Source organism: Leptopilina heterotoma, unplaced genomic scaffold, assembly GCF_015476425.1.
Source record: "Leptopilina heterotoma isolate Lh14 unplaced genomic scaffold, ASM1547642v1 Lhet_6, whole genome shotgun sequence".
Lineage (NCBI taxonomy): Eukaryota > Metazoa > Arthropoda > Insecta > Hymenoptera > Figitidae > Leptopilina > Leptopilina heterotoma.
The window spans coordinates 6,402,763-6,417,264 of NW_025111137.1; the positions used below are offsets into that span (position 1 = coordinate 6,402,763).

Sequence of the window (14,502 nt, forward strand, 5' to 3'; positions counted from 1 at the left end):
TGTTTTCGAATAATTTTACGATCGTTTTTAACAAATAGAAATTTTGTAAATATTTTTTCCATAATAAATTTAAAATTTCTTAAACAAATTTTGATTTATGACATTTTTTTTTTACTTAAATCTTGTAATTTGTTTATGAATTGTAATTGAGAAGCAGAAAATGTGCAAAAAGAAAGATAATAAAAGAATATTAATTAATAATTAATTAATTAATATTATTTAATAATTAATTAATTAATATTATTTAATAATTAATTAATTAATATTATTTAATAATTAATTAATTAATATTAATTAATAATTAATTAATTAATATTAATTAAGAATACTTTAACAACGGAAGAAAAAATCTATATTAAATTAAATAGAATTACAAATGTAAGCTACGATTTACCATTCGACAAAAATAAAATTGACAATCACAAATATAAGTTAATTATTTAAAACACTTTATAAAGTTTTATAAATTTCAGTAAAATTAATTTAATTGTTTATTTATTTTCTTAACGATGTTATCAGTAAACATACTTTTTAATATTTCTATCTTATCTTGCGTTGGAGCAAAAAAAATTATAAGGTGTAAGCGTTATTAAATCGTGGAGCATTTATGATTTTGTTGTTTATTGAAAAAGAGAGAAAAGCTTTTATATCGTTGTAATATAAATGGTTTGAATGAAAGTGCTTACAGCGCTGATTCCTTATGAAATTTTAAGCTCAGCGCGTTTTCTCTTCGAGGCTCAAGTTGAATTCGTATATAAAGTATGATGATGGTTCGATTAACTTTCCTCATTCGATTATAGTTATCGTCCAAGTCCGCCCGTGGCATTTAGACTTTTGCTGTTCCTTTTTCGCCATTTCCGTCACCCACAATTGAAATTAATTCCGTTTCCTCCCAGTCTCTTTTCCCCATTCACAACTCTTCCACGCCTACCTATATAATCTTTCTTTTACTTTTGTTCGCACAGAGATAAAAGTCGTTTGTGTTTTGTAAAAATCGTTTTGATTAAAATTACATTTCAAGAGAAATTTTTTTTAGTCAAAATGGAAAAAAGTATTCTTCAGAAAAATAAATAAAGTTTACAAACTAATTAAATATAAAATATTCCATTACTTATTAAATTACCGATGTGGCAATATTAATTTAGATTTGAAATAAAAAACAGTCCAAGTGATTTATTTTGGGGAAAAAATATAATTCCTTTTTTTGTACTTTGTAAGCTGACATCAATGCTTGTTTTATGAGAGTATCAAGTTCTCTGAATAAAAATTGTTTTTTTTTTTTTGCCAAACCGACAGTCGACATTTGAATAACTAAATTTATCTTAACTTCATTTCCTTAGTAAATCGTTTTACTCGCGTACGCTACTAATTTTCAAATTTGCTCCAAGAGGATAATCTAATTTATTAACTGTATATTCCTAAAAAATGTATACTTCAAAAAAAATATCCATTAAAGAGAGCAAAAATAATTTTCCCCACAGAACTACAAATCACAGAGTGTTCACTTTTTGACTGAATTCTTAAACGAAAACATTTTTCCAAAAATTTTGCTTGGATTTTATTTTTTGTTTTTTTAATGTTTAAAAAAGTTTTGACATATTTAAATTTTATTTCAAGTTACTCTTAATTGAATTTTTAATCACTTTTTAAAAATTTTTATCTTGATAATTAGTTTTTAAAAAATAATAATTAGAATTCATTACGAATATTAATATTTACTTTCGCAATTTGCAAATAGTTATATAAAAATATTCTGGAGATTTGATGGAAATTGAAATAAACTACAATGAATAAATCTTATTAATTTACATGAATGAAGCTTCTCAATTTTCTTTGCAAAATATCTTAATAGAATTCATTGGAATTTTGAATGATACTCAAATGTCCCTTTAGGGATTCTATCTCTTGTGTTAACAAGGACCTTTCTAGACTCTTTGCTTTCATTAGTAAAACTGACTTCCTGTAGTTCATTGAGGGTCACAAGTATAATGATTCAACCAGAGACTTAGATCTCAATACTACTTTAAATGCACTTTGAGAAATTGAAAGTAATTTCGTGCCTCGTAAAGACAAGAGAAGGGCGAAAGGATATTCAAGATGGAGAGATTGGCAGGGTAAAAGATATGGAGGGGTCGTTAAAACAGACTTGTACAATCAGTTGGGGGATGAAACATTGTTTTCGTAAAGTGAATTTTGCCATTTCTTAATTCTGCCTTGTATCCTGAAATAGAATACAAGGTTCATCTCATGGAAATTGGCATATTCAGTCTGCAAAAAAATTGAGGTGGCACAATGGGGGTAATACATTTCTGTCTGATAGATTTTTTTTAGCAGAAATCATCAATTGTTGCAAAGATTTATTTTTGGGAATTTTTTTAGAAAATAGATTGTTTTTAATGAAGGCAAATATTATTTTTGTTAACCAGGGGGTCGATTCTCTAACTTTTCCACTTTCCACTCTCACTTTCCACATTTCACTCTCACTTCCCAATCTCACTGTTCACTTTCCACTCCCACTTTCTACTTTCAGTTCCAACTTCCCACTCTCACTTTCCACTTCCCTCTCTCACTCTTCACTTTCCACTCTCACTTTCCACTCTCACTTTTCACTCTCACTTCCACTATCCACTCTCACTTTCTACTTTCAGTTCCAACTTCTAACTCTCACTTTCCACTTCCCTCTCTCACTCTTCACTTTCCACTCTCACTTCCCACTTTCCACTCTCACTTTCCACTTTTCACTCTCACTTCCCAATCTCACTGTTCACTTTCCACTCTCACTTTCTACTTTCAGTTCCAACTTCCCACTCTCACTTTCCACTTCCCTCTCTCACTCTTCACTTTCCACTCTCACTTTCCACTCTCACTTTTCACTCTCACTTCCACTATCCACTCTCACTTTCTACTTTCAGTTCCAACTTCCCACTCTCACTTTCCACTTCCCTCTCTCACTCTTCACTTTCCACTCTCACTTCCCACTTTCCACTCTCACTTTCCACTTTTCACTCTCACTTTCACTATCCACTCTCATTTCCCAATCTCACTGTTCACTTTCCACTCTCACTTTCTACTTTCAGTTCCAACTTCTTACTTTTACTTTCCACTTTCTACTCTCACTTTCCAATCTCACTCTTCACTTTCTACTTTCACTTTCCACTTTTCACTCTCACTTCCCAATCTCACTTTCTACTTTCAGTTCCAATTTCCCACTCTCACTTCCCACTTGCGTCTCACACTCCACAAAGTGGTAATTGGGAAGTCAGAGAGGAAAGTGGGAAGTGATAGAGAAAAGTGAGAGTAGAAAGTGTAAGGTGAGAGTGGAAAGTGGAAAGTGAGAGTGAGAACTGAGAGTAGAAAGTGGAAGTGAGAGTGGGCAGTGGAAGTGAGAGTTGAAAGTGGGAGTGGAAATTGGGAAAGTTACAGTATCAACCCCCAGATCTAAAATATCAATAATTTCACCTAGTTATTCGGTTTCAATGAAACTTTGTCAAATGAAAAAATTAGATAATAACACGAATTATCATTAGTGAAGATAATTAAATGTATTGTAAAATTTAGAATGGATAATTTTATGTATGTTTTGCTTTCTATTTTATCAACTAACTTACTAACAGATCAATATTTAATGAATCCTATTGCAAAGTTTTTGTTTTACTAGAGAAAATGTTACAAGTTTAATTTTTTAAAAAAGAGAAAAAAGAATTTAAGTTTGATTTTTTAAACTGCGCTCATGTGAAATAGAACACCCCAGTTTCCGCTTCATTTGCACTTTATTGAATCAACATCTACCTTGCGTAGAGCACAGCGGGCATTTTTCTACAAAGTAAATCAAAGGTTTCATCCCGAAAAACTCGTTAAAAATCTCGATTCTTTCCGCAATGTAACTCAAAAGCTAACATAAACTTCAACCTTTGTTTTTGGCGAAGCACAAAACGTTTCAAGAATTCTCGTATTTAAAAATTTCCAACAATTTGCTTTTCTGTCTCAAAGTTTCTGCTTCTCTAAAAAACTTGAACATTTTAAGTTCGCAAATATTAGTTAAATTAAATATAGAAAAGAAAATTATAATTATAAAATTAAACGATGTTTAAAAAATCACAATTGTGAACTAAGAACATCAGAAAATTTTAAAATCAACTCATTTTTTAAATAGAACGTTTATTGTAATTTTAGTTTACTATCAATTATTTTCAAAAAAAAAAAATAAAATTCAACTATGTTCAAAATTTAAAAAAAAATTCGCGTAAAAATCCCAATTTTCTTTATAAATAACAAAATTCTTCTCTAAAGTTCAATTATTTTCATAAATGTCAAAAAAATTCTCTTGTCCTAATTTCAATTACTTTAAAAAATTTTTATTCTAATTTCAATGATTTTCAATATCTACTATTTTAATAAAATTTCCCAAAAAGAATTCAATTATTTAAACAAATTTTTTAATAAAATTGTATGCAAACATTTAATTATTTTTATAAATAATAAAAATTTCACAGGAATTTAATTATTATTTTCCTTAAAAAGTAATTTAAAATTCTTGACAATAATAATTGAATTAAGATGATGAAAATAATTTTGATAAAGTTACAGTAACAATATTCTTATGATATAAAATAATAATTTTATCTTACGATCGTCTTTAATTATTAGAAAACATGAAGAAATCGATCACTCCGAGTCTTCGACTCGGAGCAATCGATATATTTATGTTTTATAACAATTTTTTATAATTTGCTTCATTTCAAAAAGTTTTCAATTTAAAATTTTTGAATATCTTAATTTCTGTGTAAAATCCTGTTCCAAAAATAAGATTAAAAATAGAAATTGTGCAAATATTTTTCTTCTTTTTCTAAAACAAAATAATAATTTTGTTAAATAAATAGTGATTCATAAACAAAAATAATGCAAAATAAAATCAATTTTCTATTTCTCAATCACAGTTGTTTAACAATTTTCTAATTTTGTTTAGAAGTAAAAAACAAAAATCTGTGTAATTTCAATTTGACAAAACATAATATTTAACGAAATTTTAGTCTTTTAATGAAAAGAAGTAAAAAAAATTCTAATGATTTCTATTTGTCATTACAATTTTGAATTAATTATAAAATAAAAATAATTATAACATTGATTATTAATAATAAAGTATATGTTCCGTTAATCTATTCGTAGTTTATAGTTAGTTGTTGTATGCTTTTTGTTTCTTATCTTTTTTATAATTTTTCTTTTCAAATATTTTTAATTTTAAAATTAATGTATTGAAAATCATCGAATTGTTGCAAAGAATTTTATCAAAAAATTTGATGATAATAGAATTCCTTCAAAGAATTTTATTAAAATTTTAAAAAATCTTAATTAAATTCTTTTGAAGAATTTCTGAGAATTTATTTGGATTTTTTTTAAACTAATAGAGTTTTTATTAATAATTTTAATTAAAAATTTTGCAAGCCATTGAATTTTATGAAGAAGAATTTTATTAAAAGTGAATTGAAAATAATTGAACTCTTGCGAAGAATTTTACCATTTATAAAAACAGTTGAATTGTTTCGAAGAATTTATTAAAATAGGACATAATTAAAATTTATGGAAATATTTTAAAATATTTGAATTCATCTGAGGAATTCAATTAAAATTGTTTTGAAAATCATTGAATTTTTATAAAAATTTTACTATTTAAAAAAATAATTAAATTGTTAAGAAGGATTTTACTATATTTATAAAAATAATTAAAAAACGTTTGGAAGAAATTCATTAAAATTTTAAGAAATAATTAAATTGTTATGAAGAATTTGATAGAAATATTTGAAAAAAAAGAAATTTTTTGGAGAAATTCAATTAAAGTTGTTTCGAAAACAATGGAATTTCATTAAAGAATTTTATTAAAATTAAGTATATATATATTCAAAATAATTGAATTCATCACAAGAATTTTATTATTTTTTGAAAGTAATTTAATTCTTTCAATTTTATTGACGAATATATTTAAAAATTGCATTAAAAGTAATTTAATTTTTATACAGAATTTTTTAAAAATATTTTCAGAATAATTGAATTATTTTTTAGAGAATTTTAAATTCTTGTTGAAATTGCATTTTATGGAAATTTTTGAAAATAATTAAAGTCTTTCATGTAATATTTTATTTAAATTTGATTAAAAATAATTTCATTCATGTAAAGAATTTTTCTATTTATAAAAATAGTTGAATTGTTTCGAAGAATTTATTAAAATTTTTGGGAAATAATTGAAATTTATGGAAATATTTAAAAATATTTGAATTCATTATTCATCCGAGGAATTCAATTAAAATTGTTTTGAAAATCATTCAATTTTTGTAAATATTTTAATATTTAAAAAAATAATTGATTTAGCAGGATTTATTACAATTTTAGAAAATAATTAAATTCTTTCGTGAAATTAGAAAAAAAAATTTGAAAATATGAACAGTAACAATTAATTTTGTACTTAATAAATAAATTTTTAAAATTTTGATTATGAAATTATTTAAAAAATTTATATTTGAAAATAAAAAATTTTGTAATTTGCATAACAATTAATAAATTGAATTTCACGATCCGCGCGTAACATTTGCTAGTAAATATATTATACTATCTAAAGATAACGAAAAGCAAAAGTATAAACAAAAGACAACTTCAGAGTGTGAGGGACAGAAAAAGTGAATGAATGAAGGAACATTCAAATTATTATAGTTAATTTAATAATTTAATATAAAACTAATGAATAATAACTAATAAAGTTCCAATACAAATAGCAGTGCTGCATTAAATGTTTTTTTATCAACATAATCGAATATTCCTTTGGTAAAACTTACAGCACAATTTGAAACTTGTGGTTGACCTATTTGGAATTGCACGTGGTTTACTTGCCCTATTACATACTTTATAACAGTAGGAGAAGTAGACCCAATGAAAATAGGATTGTGTGCAATAAATTTGACGGTTGAAAGAATATACTTCGTTTTATTGAGGCCATTAAATGGACCTTAAGTATATGTTTCGTCTGATAAGATAGAACACTGGGAGAAGAATGCCAAGCCCAGCTTTTCATACAAGCCGATTATGTAAAACACAAACCCTCCCTCTTCATTTATTTAAACACAATTCCATCGATACGAACAAGAATTTTTCTTTTTTTAAATTAAAGAAGTTACAAATCGTGTACTACTTTAAAAAAAAAAGTATTTTATATACTTAACGAAAACAGAATGACGACGGGACTCTGGTCGAAAACTGTAGTGTGAGAAAAACGAGTGTAAAGTACAGGAAAGGATGGGACAAAAGCGCTAACGTGTATCCATTTCTTTACGGGTAAATGGATTAGTTACTCGCGTCACAAAACGAAAAATAAAAAAAAAAACCAAAAGAACACCGAAGGCTTGGAAAGTAAAAGAAAAAAAAATAAGGGAAAAAGGCGGATCAGCGAAACGTGCCAGACCTAGCTTAGCTCAACGATTATTTTCCTGCAGTAGATAAAGGAATGTCTCTTTCAGTCTAAAACGATAGATTTTCCGATCTGATTCCAAAAGTGTGTACTTGAAAATTCCATCATTTAAAATTATCCATCAAAAAAAAATCACATTTTACATTTTCTTTTAAAAGAAAAAAAAGTTCTCCACTATATGTAAAGATGATGGAATATTATGTGGCATTCTATAAGGAAAATGAAGATAACACTTTTTGTCGGCACATTGAATAAATGCGGCTCTATTTCGTCACTTCATCTAGCTCCTCTTTTGCAAATCCCTTTGTGGAGAAATTTTTCATTAGTCTTGATCTTTTACGTGACCTTTAAAAAATATCGCGATTACATATATCAGCGCTTAAAATCCCCGCTGGGTGTAGGTTAAGAGCGTACCTGTTTAAAACGCTTTTACTGCAACGTACCGGTCTATCCTCCTCGACAAATAGCTTCCGGCATTTTGAGCGAATTACTTTGGAAATGGAAATATGTTTTCTGTATGAGACATCTATGAATTCTGAATCAAGCTTCAAAGAGGCACCCCAAAAATACTTGCTCCAATTCTCCACGCACAATAAAACTGAAAGTACCCACTAAATTAAAATAATAAAAAAACTAATAAAAAAATGGTTTCACTTCGTAATTTTAAGTGAGAAATAATTTTTTTTATTTTTTCAGGAGCACTATTCACTCATGACCAAAGAAACAGCAGCACCGAGCTGGCATTCAAATACGCTGTTTACAAAATCAACAAAGAAAAAATCATATTACCAAAAACAACTTTAGTCTACGACATTCAGTACGTTCCCAAAGATGACTCCTTTCACGCATCAAAAAAAGGTAAGGTCTTAACAATTTTTGTTTAAAATTTTTTATTTTGGTTACATAACTATATTTTAAAAACTATAATTAATAATAATAATATTTATAATTAATAATTTTATAAAACTATATTTTATAAGTGGATTATATTTCAAATAAAAAACAAAAACATCATATAATAAATATTAATTTTCATAAGAATCAAAATCGATTGAATATTTCAAACATTGGACTACTATGGGGCTTCAATTTTTAAAGAAATTTAATAACTTTTTTTTAAATTAAAGCTTATTAAATTGCGCTTTAATTTTTCCAAGACAATTTTTAATAAATAATATATGAACTTTTGTATTTATTACTAAAAATTTTTTTTTACAATGGATCATTTTTGATAATAGTTAATAATAGTTCCTAATAATAATAATAAATATTTATTTAATAATTAATAATAAATTGATAAATAAATAATTAATAATTAATTAATAATAGTTAATTAATAAACTATTGATTTGATAATTTTTGTAAAATTCACAATATTTATTAAGTAGTAAACGAACTTAATTAGTTGAGAAACTCCCCCCCCCACATTTTTCAGCAAAAGAAAATGAATTAAAAAAATTTTCTTATTTGTTATAAACAATTTAGAGAAGAACAAATTTTCCATTCAAATATTTTATATTTTGTTAACAACAGTTAATTAATAATAGTTAATAATAATAATAATAATAATAATAATAAATATTTATTTAATAATTAATAATTAATTAATAATTAATTAATAATAGTTAATTAATATACTATTAATTTGCTAATTTTTGTAAAATTCACAATATTTTTTAGTAAACGAACGTAAATAGTTAAGAAACTTTCCCCACCCACATTTTGTAGCAATAGAAAATGAATCAAAAAATTTTTCTTATTTATTATAAACAATTTACACAAGAAAAAATTTTTCATTAAAATCTTTTATATTTTGTTAACAACAGTTAATTAATAATAGTTAATAATATTAATAATAATAACAATAATAATAAATATTTATTTCATAATTAATAATAAATTAATAAATAATTAATAAGTAATTAATAATAATAATTAATTAATAATAGTTAATTAATAAACTATTGATTTGGTAATTTTTGTAAAATTCACAATATTTATTAGTAAACGAACGTAATTAGTTGAGAAACTCCCCCCCCCTCATTTTGCAGCAATAGAAAATGAATTAAAACAATTTTCTTATTTGTTATAAACAATTTAAAGAAGAAAAAAAATTTTCATTCAAATATTTTATATTTTCTTGTTTTCGAGTAATGTTTATTTCTTAGATGGTATATTAAATAAAAAAACTTATTAGAATTAGAAATTATTATTATATTAGAATATTATTTATTATATTAGAAATTAATAATAATTTGTTATTATTTATTAACTTTTGTAGTAACAAATATAAATGAATGAAAAATATTTGATTTTTTATGACGAATTGAAGCTTTTCTATTATTAAATAGCATTACAATAAGTTAGCATTTATTTCTATTTAAAGTAGAATAATTTAAATCCTTATTGTTTAAATAATCTTAATTAACAAATTGATAACTTTGTTAGTTTTTTATATAAAGTGTTCATTTTATTTACAAAATATTTTTAGAAGAGTCCGCTGGAAGTTATAGTTTCATGAATTTAATAAGCTTTAGTTGAAAAAAAAGTTTATTAAATTTCGTTAAAAATTGAAGCCACAAAGTTGTTTTGTCTAAAGCCGTTTTTTCCCCAAATCCCCACTGTGTACCATATCGATATATGGGACATAAGAATATTTAAAATACTAACGATTCGCTTTGTTACAACTTAAAGTTTGCGGATTATGAGATCGAAAATTAATTTTCTTAGAGAGCACCCCAACCCTTCTAATATTGATTGACTTTATAGAAGTTTTGCTGGTTCGTTGGATTACAAGGTAGAAAATTAATTTCTCATTGAGATTCTAAAAAATAAATTTCGATTTTCTTTCAACAAATAAACAGATTTAAATCCTTCGATTAAATTTGTATTTGACAATTGAGAATTGAAATGTAAAAAATTTAATACATTAGATATGAACAATTTTTAGAAACCAATTTTCAGACAAGGTATTTGACAATTGAAAAATCGAATATAAATTTTCTTTTTTTAAACAATTGTAAATTATGTAAATTATAATTGCATATGATTTTAATTATGAAATTATTTTAGCGTAACGATCAAAGTGCATGAAAATTAATTGCATAAACAAGAAATTCGAGAGATTTGTTATTTTATAGTTATCGAGATAAAATATTTCCAAGACATATCCTTAAAAGACAAGTAGCTCTGTCATGATTATTATCTGAGCACAAGTGTATTAAACTTGCTTCGGCAGACTAGTAACAAAGCCATAAGAATAGAAAATTTATTGCCCCCGTCTCTTTATGACCAAGGAAAATAATAGATTGCATTCCATCGTAATCGTTACGAGAACAGCAAACACATTATTGTCGGTTAATATCAAGTGTACTATATTGTACCCTTTACTTTTATAACATTCGCCAGAAACGTATTCTCATTTCTAAATGTATCGAATTCTAATATTTTACATCATGAAAATTGAAAATTACTTTTTCTTCCACTAAAATTCAAAATTAGAACAAATAATTTTACACACTTGATTGTATATTTAATTAAGCATTGCAAAAATAAATTGAAAGAGAGATTACAAATCACGAAAATCGAAAAAACTAAATTACACTCCTCGATTTTGTTATTAGATTAGATGTCAAGTCAATTTTTATTAAAAACCGTTACGAGTTACGACTTTAGAGATGTGTATCCATAAATTTTTCAAGCGCACAAAAAATATGACGCATTATTTATACATTTTTGGAAGTTTTTGCTTGTGAATTCCAATATCAAAAAGTGACATTGTTTTTTTCAATTTAAATGCATTTTAAATATGTGAAAAATCAATATTCTAGAAGAAAAAAAAACAGACTGTTTAGGCTTTCCCAATATTTTAAATCGAGAAAATATTCAATCATGAATTTTCTGAAATCCATAGATTTAAATGGTGAATTGCGCATTGGGGCATTGATTTTTTTATTCTTTTCAATCGTAGACGACGCGTTTCGTAAATCTCCGATGAAATTCAATACCCAATAATCCAAATCTTTCACTGTGATATGCGTCTCTCAATTTGAAAAAAAACCCGTGAAAACTCAAGCTAAATACATTTTGGTCTCGTGATAAATTCTCTGAATTGCGCAATTTTTTTTATATTGATATAATCTTTCCATTCTTTTGCTAGATTTTATTCATTTTATTCGATAAAATTTTTTAAAAAAAGTATCTGGCTGATTCTATCTCAACAAATTATTTTCAAATCTTTCTAACTTTTGCAAAAATAAATATTTTTCAATTTTTTTTTTTGATTTTAGTAGTGTTTTTGATACTTTTTCTTTGCAAACTTGAAAATTTTAAAAATTTTGAAAATTAACAAAATGGCGGCCATTTTCCGAAAAATCAAAAAAGTCAATTTTCTCAAAAAACATCATTTTTTATTTTTCTTAAAATTTTTGTGTGACTACTAGATGAAAAAAAGAACTTTTTCCAAAAGGTTTCATGTCTGCTAAAACTGTTTGGAAGTCGCAATAATTTTTTTCAGAAAATAACAAATCTGATTATTTTGATTTATCAAAAAATGGCCGCCATTTTGTTAATTTTCAAAATTTTTCAACTTTTCAAGTTTGCAAAGAAAAAGTATCAAAAACACTACTAAAATCAAGAAAAAAAATTTTGAAAAATATTTATTTTTGCAAAAACTAGAAAGATTTGAAAATAATTAATTTGTCAGCTGTTTGGCTCTAAAATCACGATATGTCCTAAAATTTTCAAACACTCATAATTCAGCTAAAAATTTTTTTTTCGCTAAATAAAAAAAATACGTGTCTCTTTATTTGTCGTAAAGAACAAGAAAAATTAACTTTAACTTGATTTAGAATTTTTAATCTATTCGCCCTGCATGAATTGAAATAGCATCAGCCATCTAAAAAAATGTTTAAATTAAATTTATTTTATTGCTTCCAATTCATATTAAGTTTTCTATTGTAACTAAGAAGTTTTGCGCGCGTAAATTGTCCTTATTTTTTTAATATCATACGGTGAATTGATTACTTGTGCTCGCCGATAACCCAAAGGTAATCTTAATTTATTTGTAAAATTATTTTTAACGTATTTTATTTGAAATGAATTTTTATTATTTGTTTTTTTTCTTTTGCTATTTTAAATAATTTAGAGTAGCGAATTTTGAGTGTGGACAGTGAAAGCTTGAGGACGAGCGAAATAATTTATCCGAGAACTTCGTCACTCAAACTAAACGTTACTCTGTCTTCGTCAGACTAAGAGATCGGGGCTTAGCTTCGACTTTACACAAGCGCCAAGGGATCTGATGGGACAAATCTTTGACCTGTATCAATATATTTGACAAGGGGTTCCTTGTAATGATAAAAAAATCTTTCCATGAATAAAAAGTTTCTCAGGATTCGTTAAAAAAAAATTAATTTCACTAATTCAGTTAAAGAACCTTTTATATACTAAAAATTTAGTCTTCAATGTAGATAAAAAAAAAAATTCATGACAACGATGCTCTTCATCGTTTAAATCTAATCAAATGCTCCTTTTGGCACGGATTCTAAAGATTATGTAAACTTGAAGAAGTAAGTACATTGTATGGTGAACATTTGATGATACACAAATAGGTATAATAATATATACAGGGAATATAAATGTTTCTCATAACGTGAGTTTAGTAGAATGGCAAAAAAATTCACCAGCAATGTAGTGCCTCTGGCGAGCAGCCCGTCTATTTTTGTATAAAAGCGTTATCAGGGTGCAGCCACGCTTTTTAGATTTTATGGTAATACATATACATGTACGTGCAAAAATGTGGTTATCTAACTTCCGGCTTTTCACGCCGATATGGTGTGCTGTTACAATTCCTGATGGGTCGCTGCAAGACAGAGAAGAGGCAAGGCCGAGAATCTGGCAGAAAAAAAAACACCTCACAAAACGGAAACATTGGAGGAACTGAAAACGAGAAACGTTATTACCTTGCTCGTTGTAATATTCTCCCAACGAGCATGAAACTCGACGTCTGGCAATTCCTCCAACGTTTATAAGACATCTCGTTGGTAGGTTTGCAACGTGTCCTTGAATGCAAATGAGATCGGCTTTAAGAAGAAAAAGACATCCTGGCAATTGAGAGCGCGATTGGAATTTCATTCATTAAAAGCAGTTATTCATTACGACTATACTATAGTTCTACTTTCATAATTAACATAGTAATTTCTAATTTTGTCAGACTAGAAGAAAAGGAGCTTTTTCTACAAAATTCAAGTACTTTAATTATTCGCCAAACTGGAAACTCTTGTATATTTAGACAATTTGCTTTCAATTTTTATTATAGATAATTTTAAATTGAAATATTTCTGACAGATTTTGATATATTGGGGCCAAAGACCAAGATATATTTCAAATTTGTTGATAATAATTCTAACTCCGGAGATTTGCAGTCGCTGATTGGGAATCTAAAGTCAGGTTTGCAGAATTCAAAATGGCGGATCAAATATAAAAGACAAATTTAAAAAAATAGTTGGATTAGGTAACTAGGAGATTTTAGGGTCACTGACAGGGCTCGAAGCAATGAAAGTATTTAAAAATACGGACTTTACGGACCAAAAATTAAAAATTATGGACCATTTACGGACCAACTGACAAAAATAGAATCAGGCCGAATCAAAGAAGAGAACATTTTAATTAAAAATAGAAATTCAATTTTTCATAACTATAAAACATGAAGAAATCGATAACTCTGAGTCTTCGACTCGAAGTCATCGATTTCTTCACGTTTTATAATAATTAATAATAATTATAAATAAAAATAATTTATAATAATTAAAATCATTATCAATTTAATTATTATTTTCAAGAATTTTTATCTAAAATTCTTCTTTATATCGATTATTTTTAATAATTTTCGAAAAAGTTCTTTGACAATTTTCAAATTCATTTCTTTACAATATTCAATTTTACGAAATTTCAATTATTCGTAAATTCTTTAATTAAATAAATATTAGAAAATAGAAACTAAAAATAATATTAAAAAACTCAATTAAACTTTTTAAAAAAAATTAATTACA

The 14,502-nt window shown here is 25.8% G+C and overlaps 1 protein-coding gene across 4 annotated transcripts in view; it reads left to right on the forward strand.

Annotated features, from left to right (window-relative positions):
* LOC122509144 (glutamate receptor ionotropic, kainate 2-like) overlaps window positions 1-14,502 on the forward strand; it is a 154,788-nt gene that overhangs the window by 32,038 nt on the left and 108,248 nt on the right. For all 4 annotated transcript variants that reach the window (XR_006302300.1, XM_043622960.1, XM_043622959.1 and 1 more), the window contains exon 3: window positions 8,150-8,311. Coding sequence is in view for 3 of the 4 variants with exons in the window: in XM_043622960.1 (XP_043478895.1) it covers window positions 8,150-8,311 (162 nt within the window). In the remaining variant the exon portion in view is untranslated. The remainder of the gene's footprint in view (window positions 1-8,149; window positions 8,312-14,502) is intronic.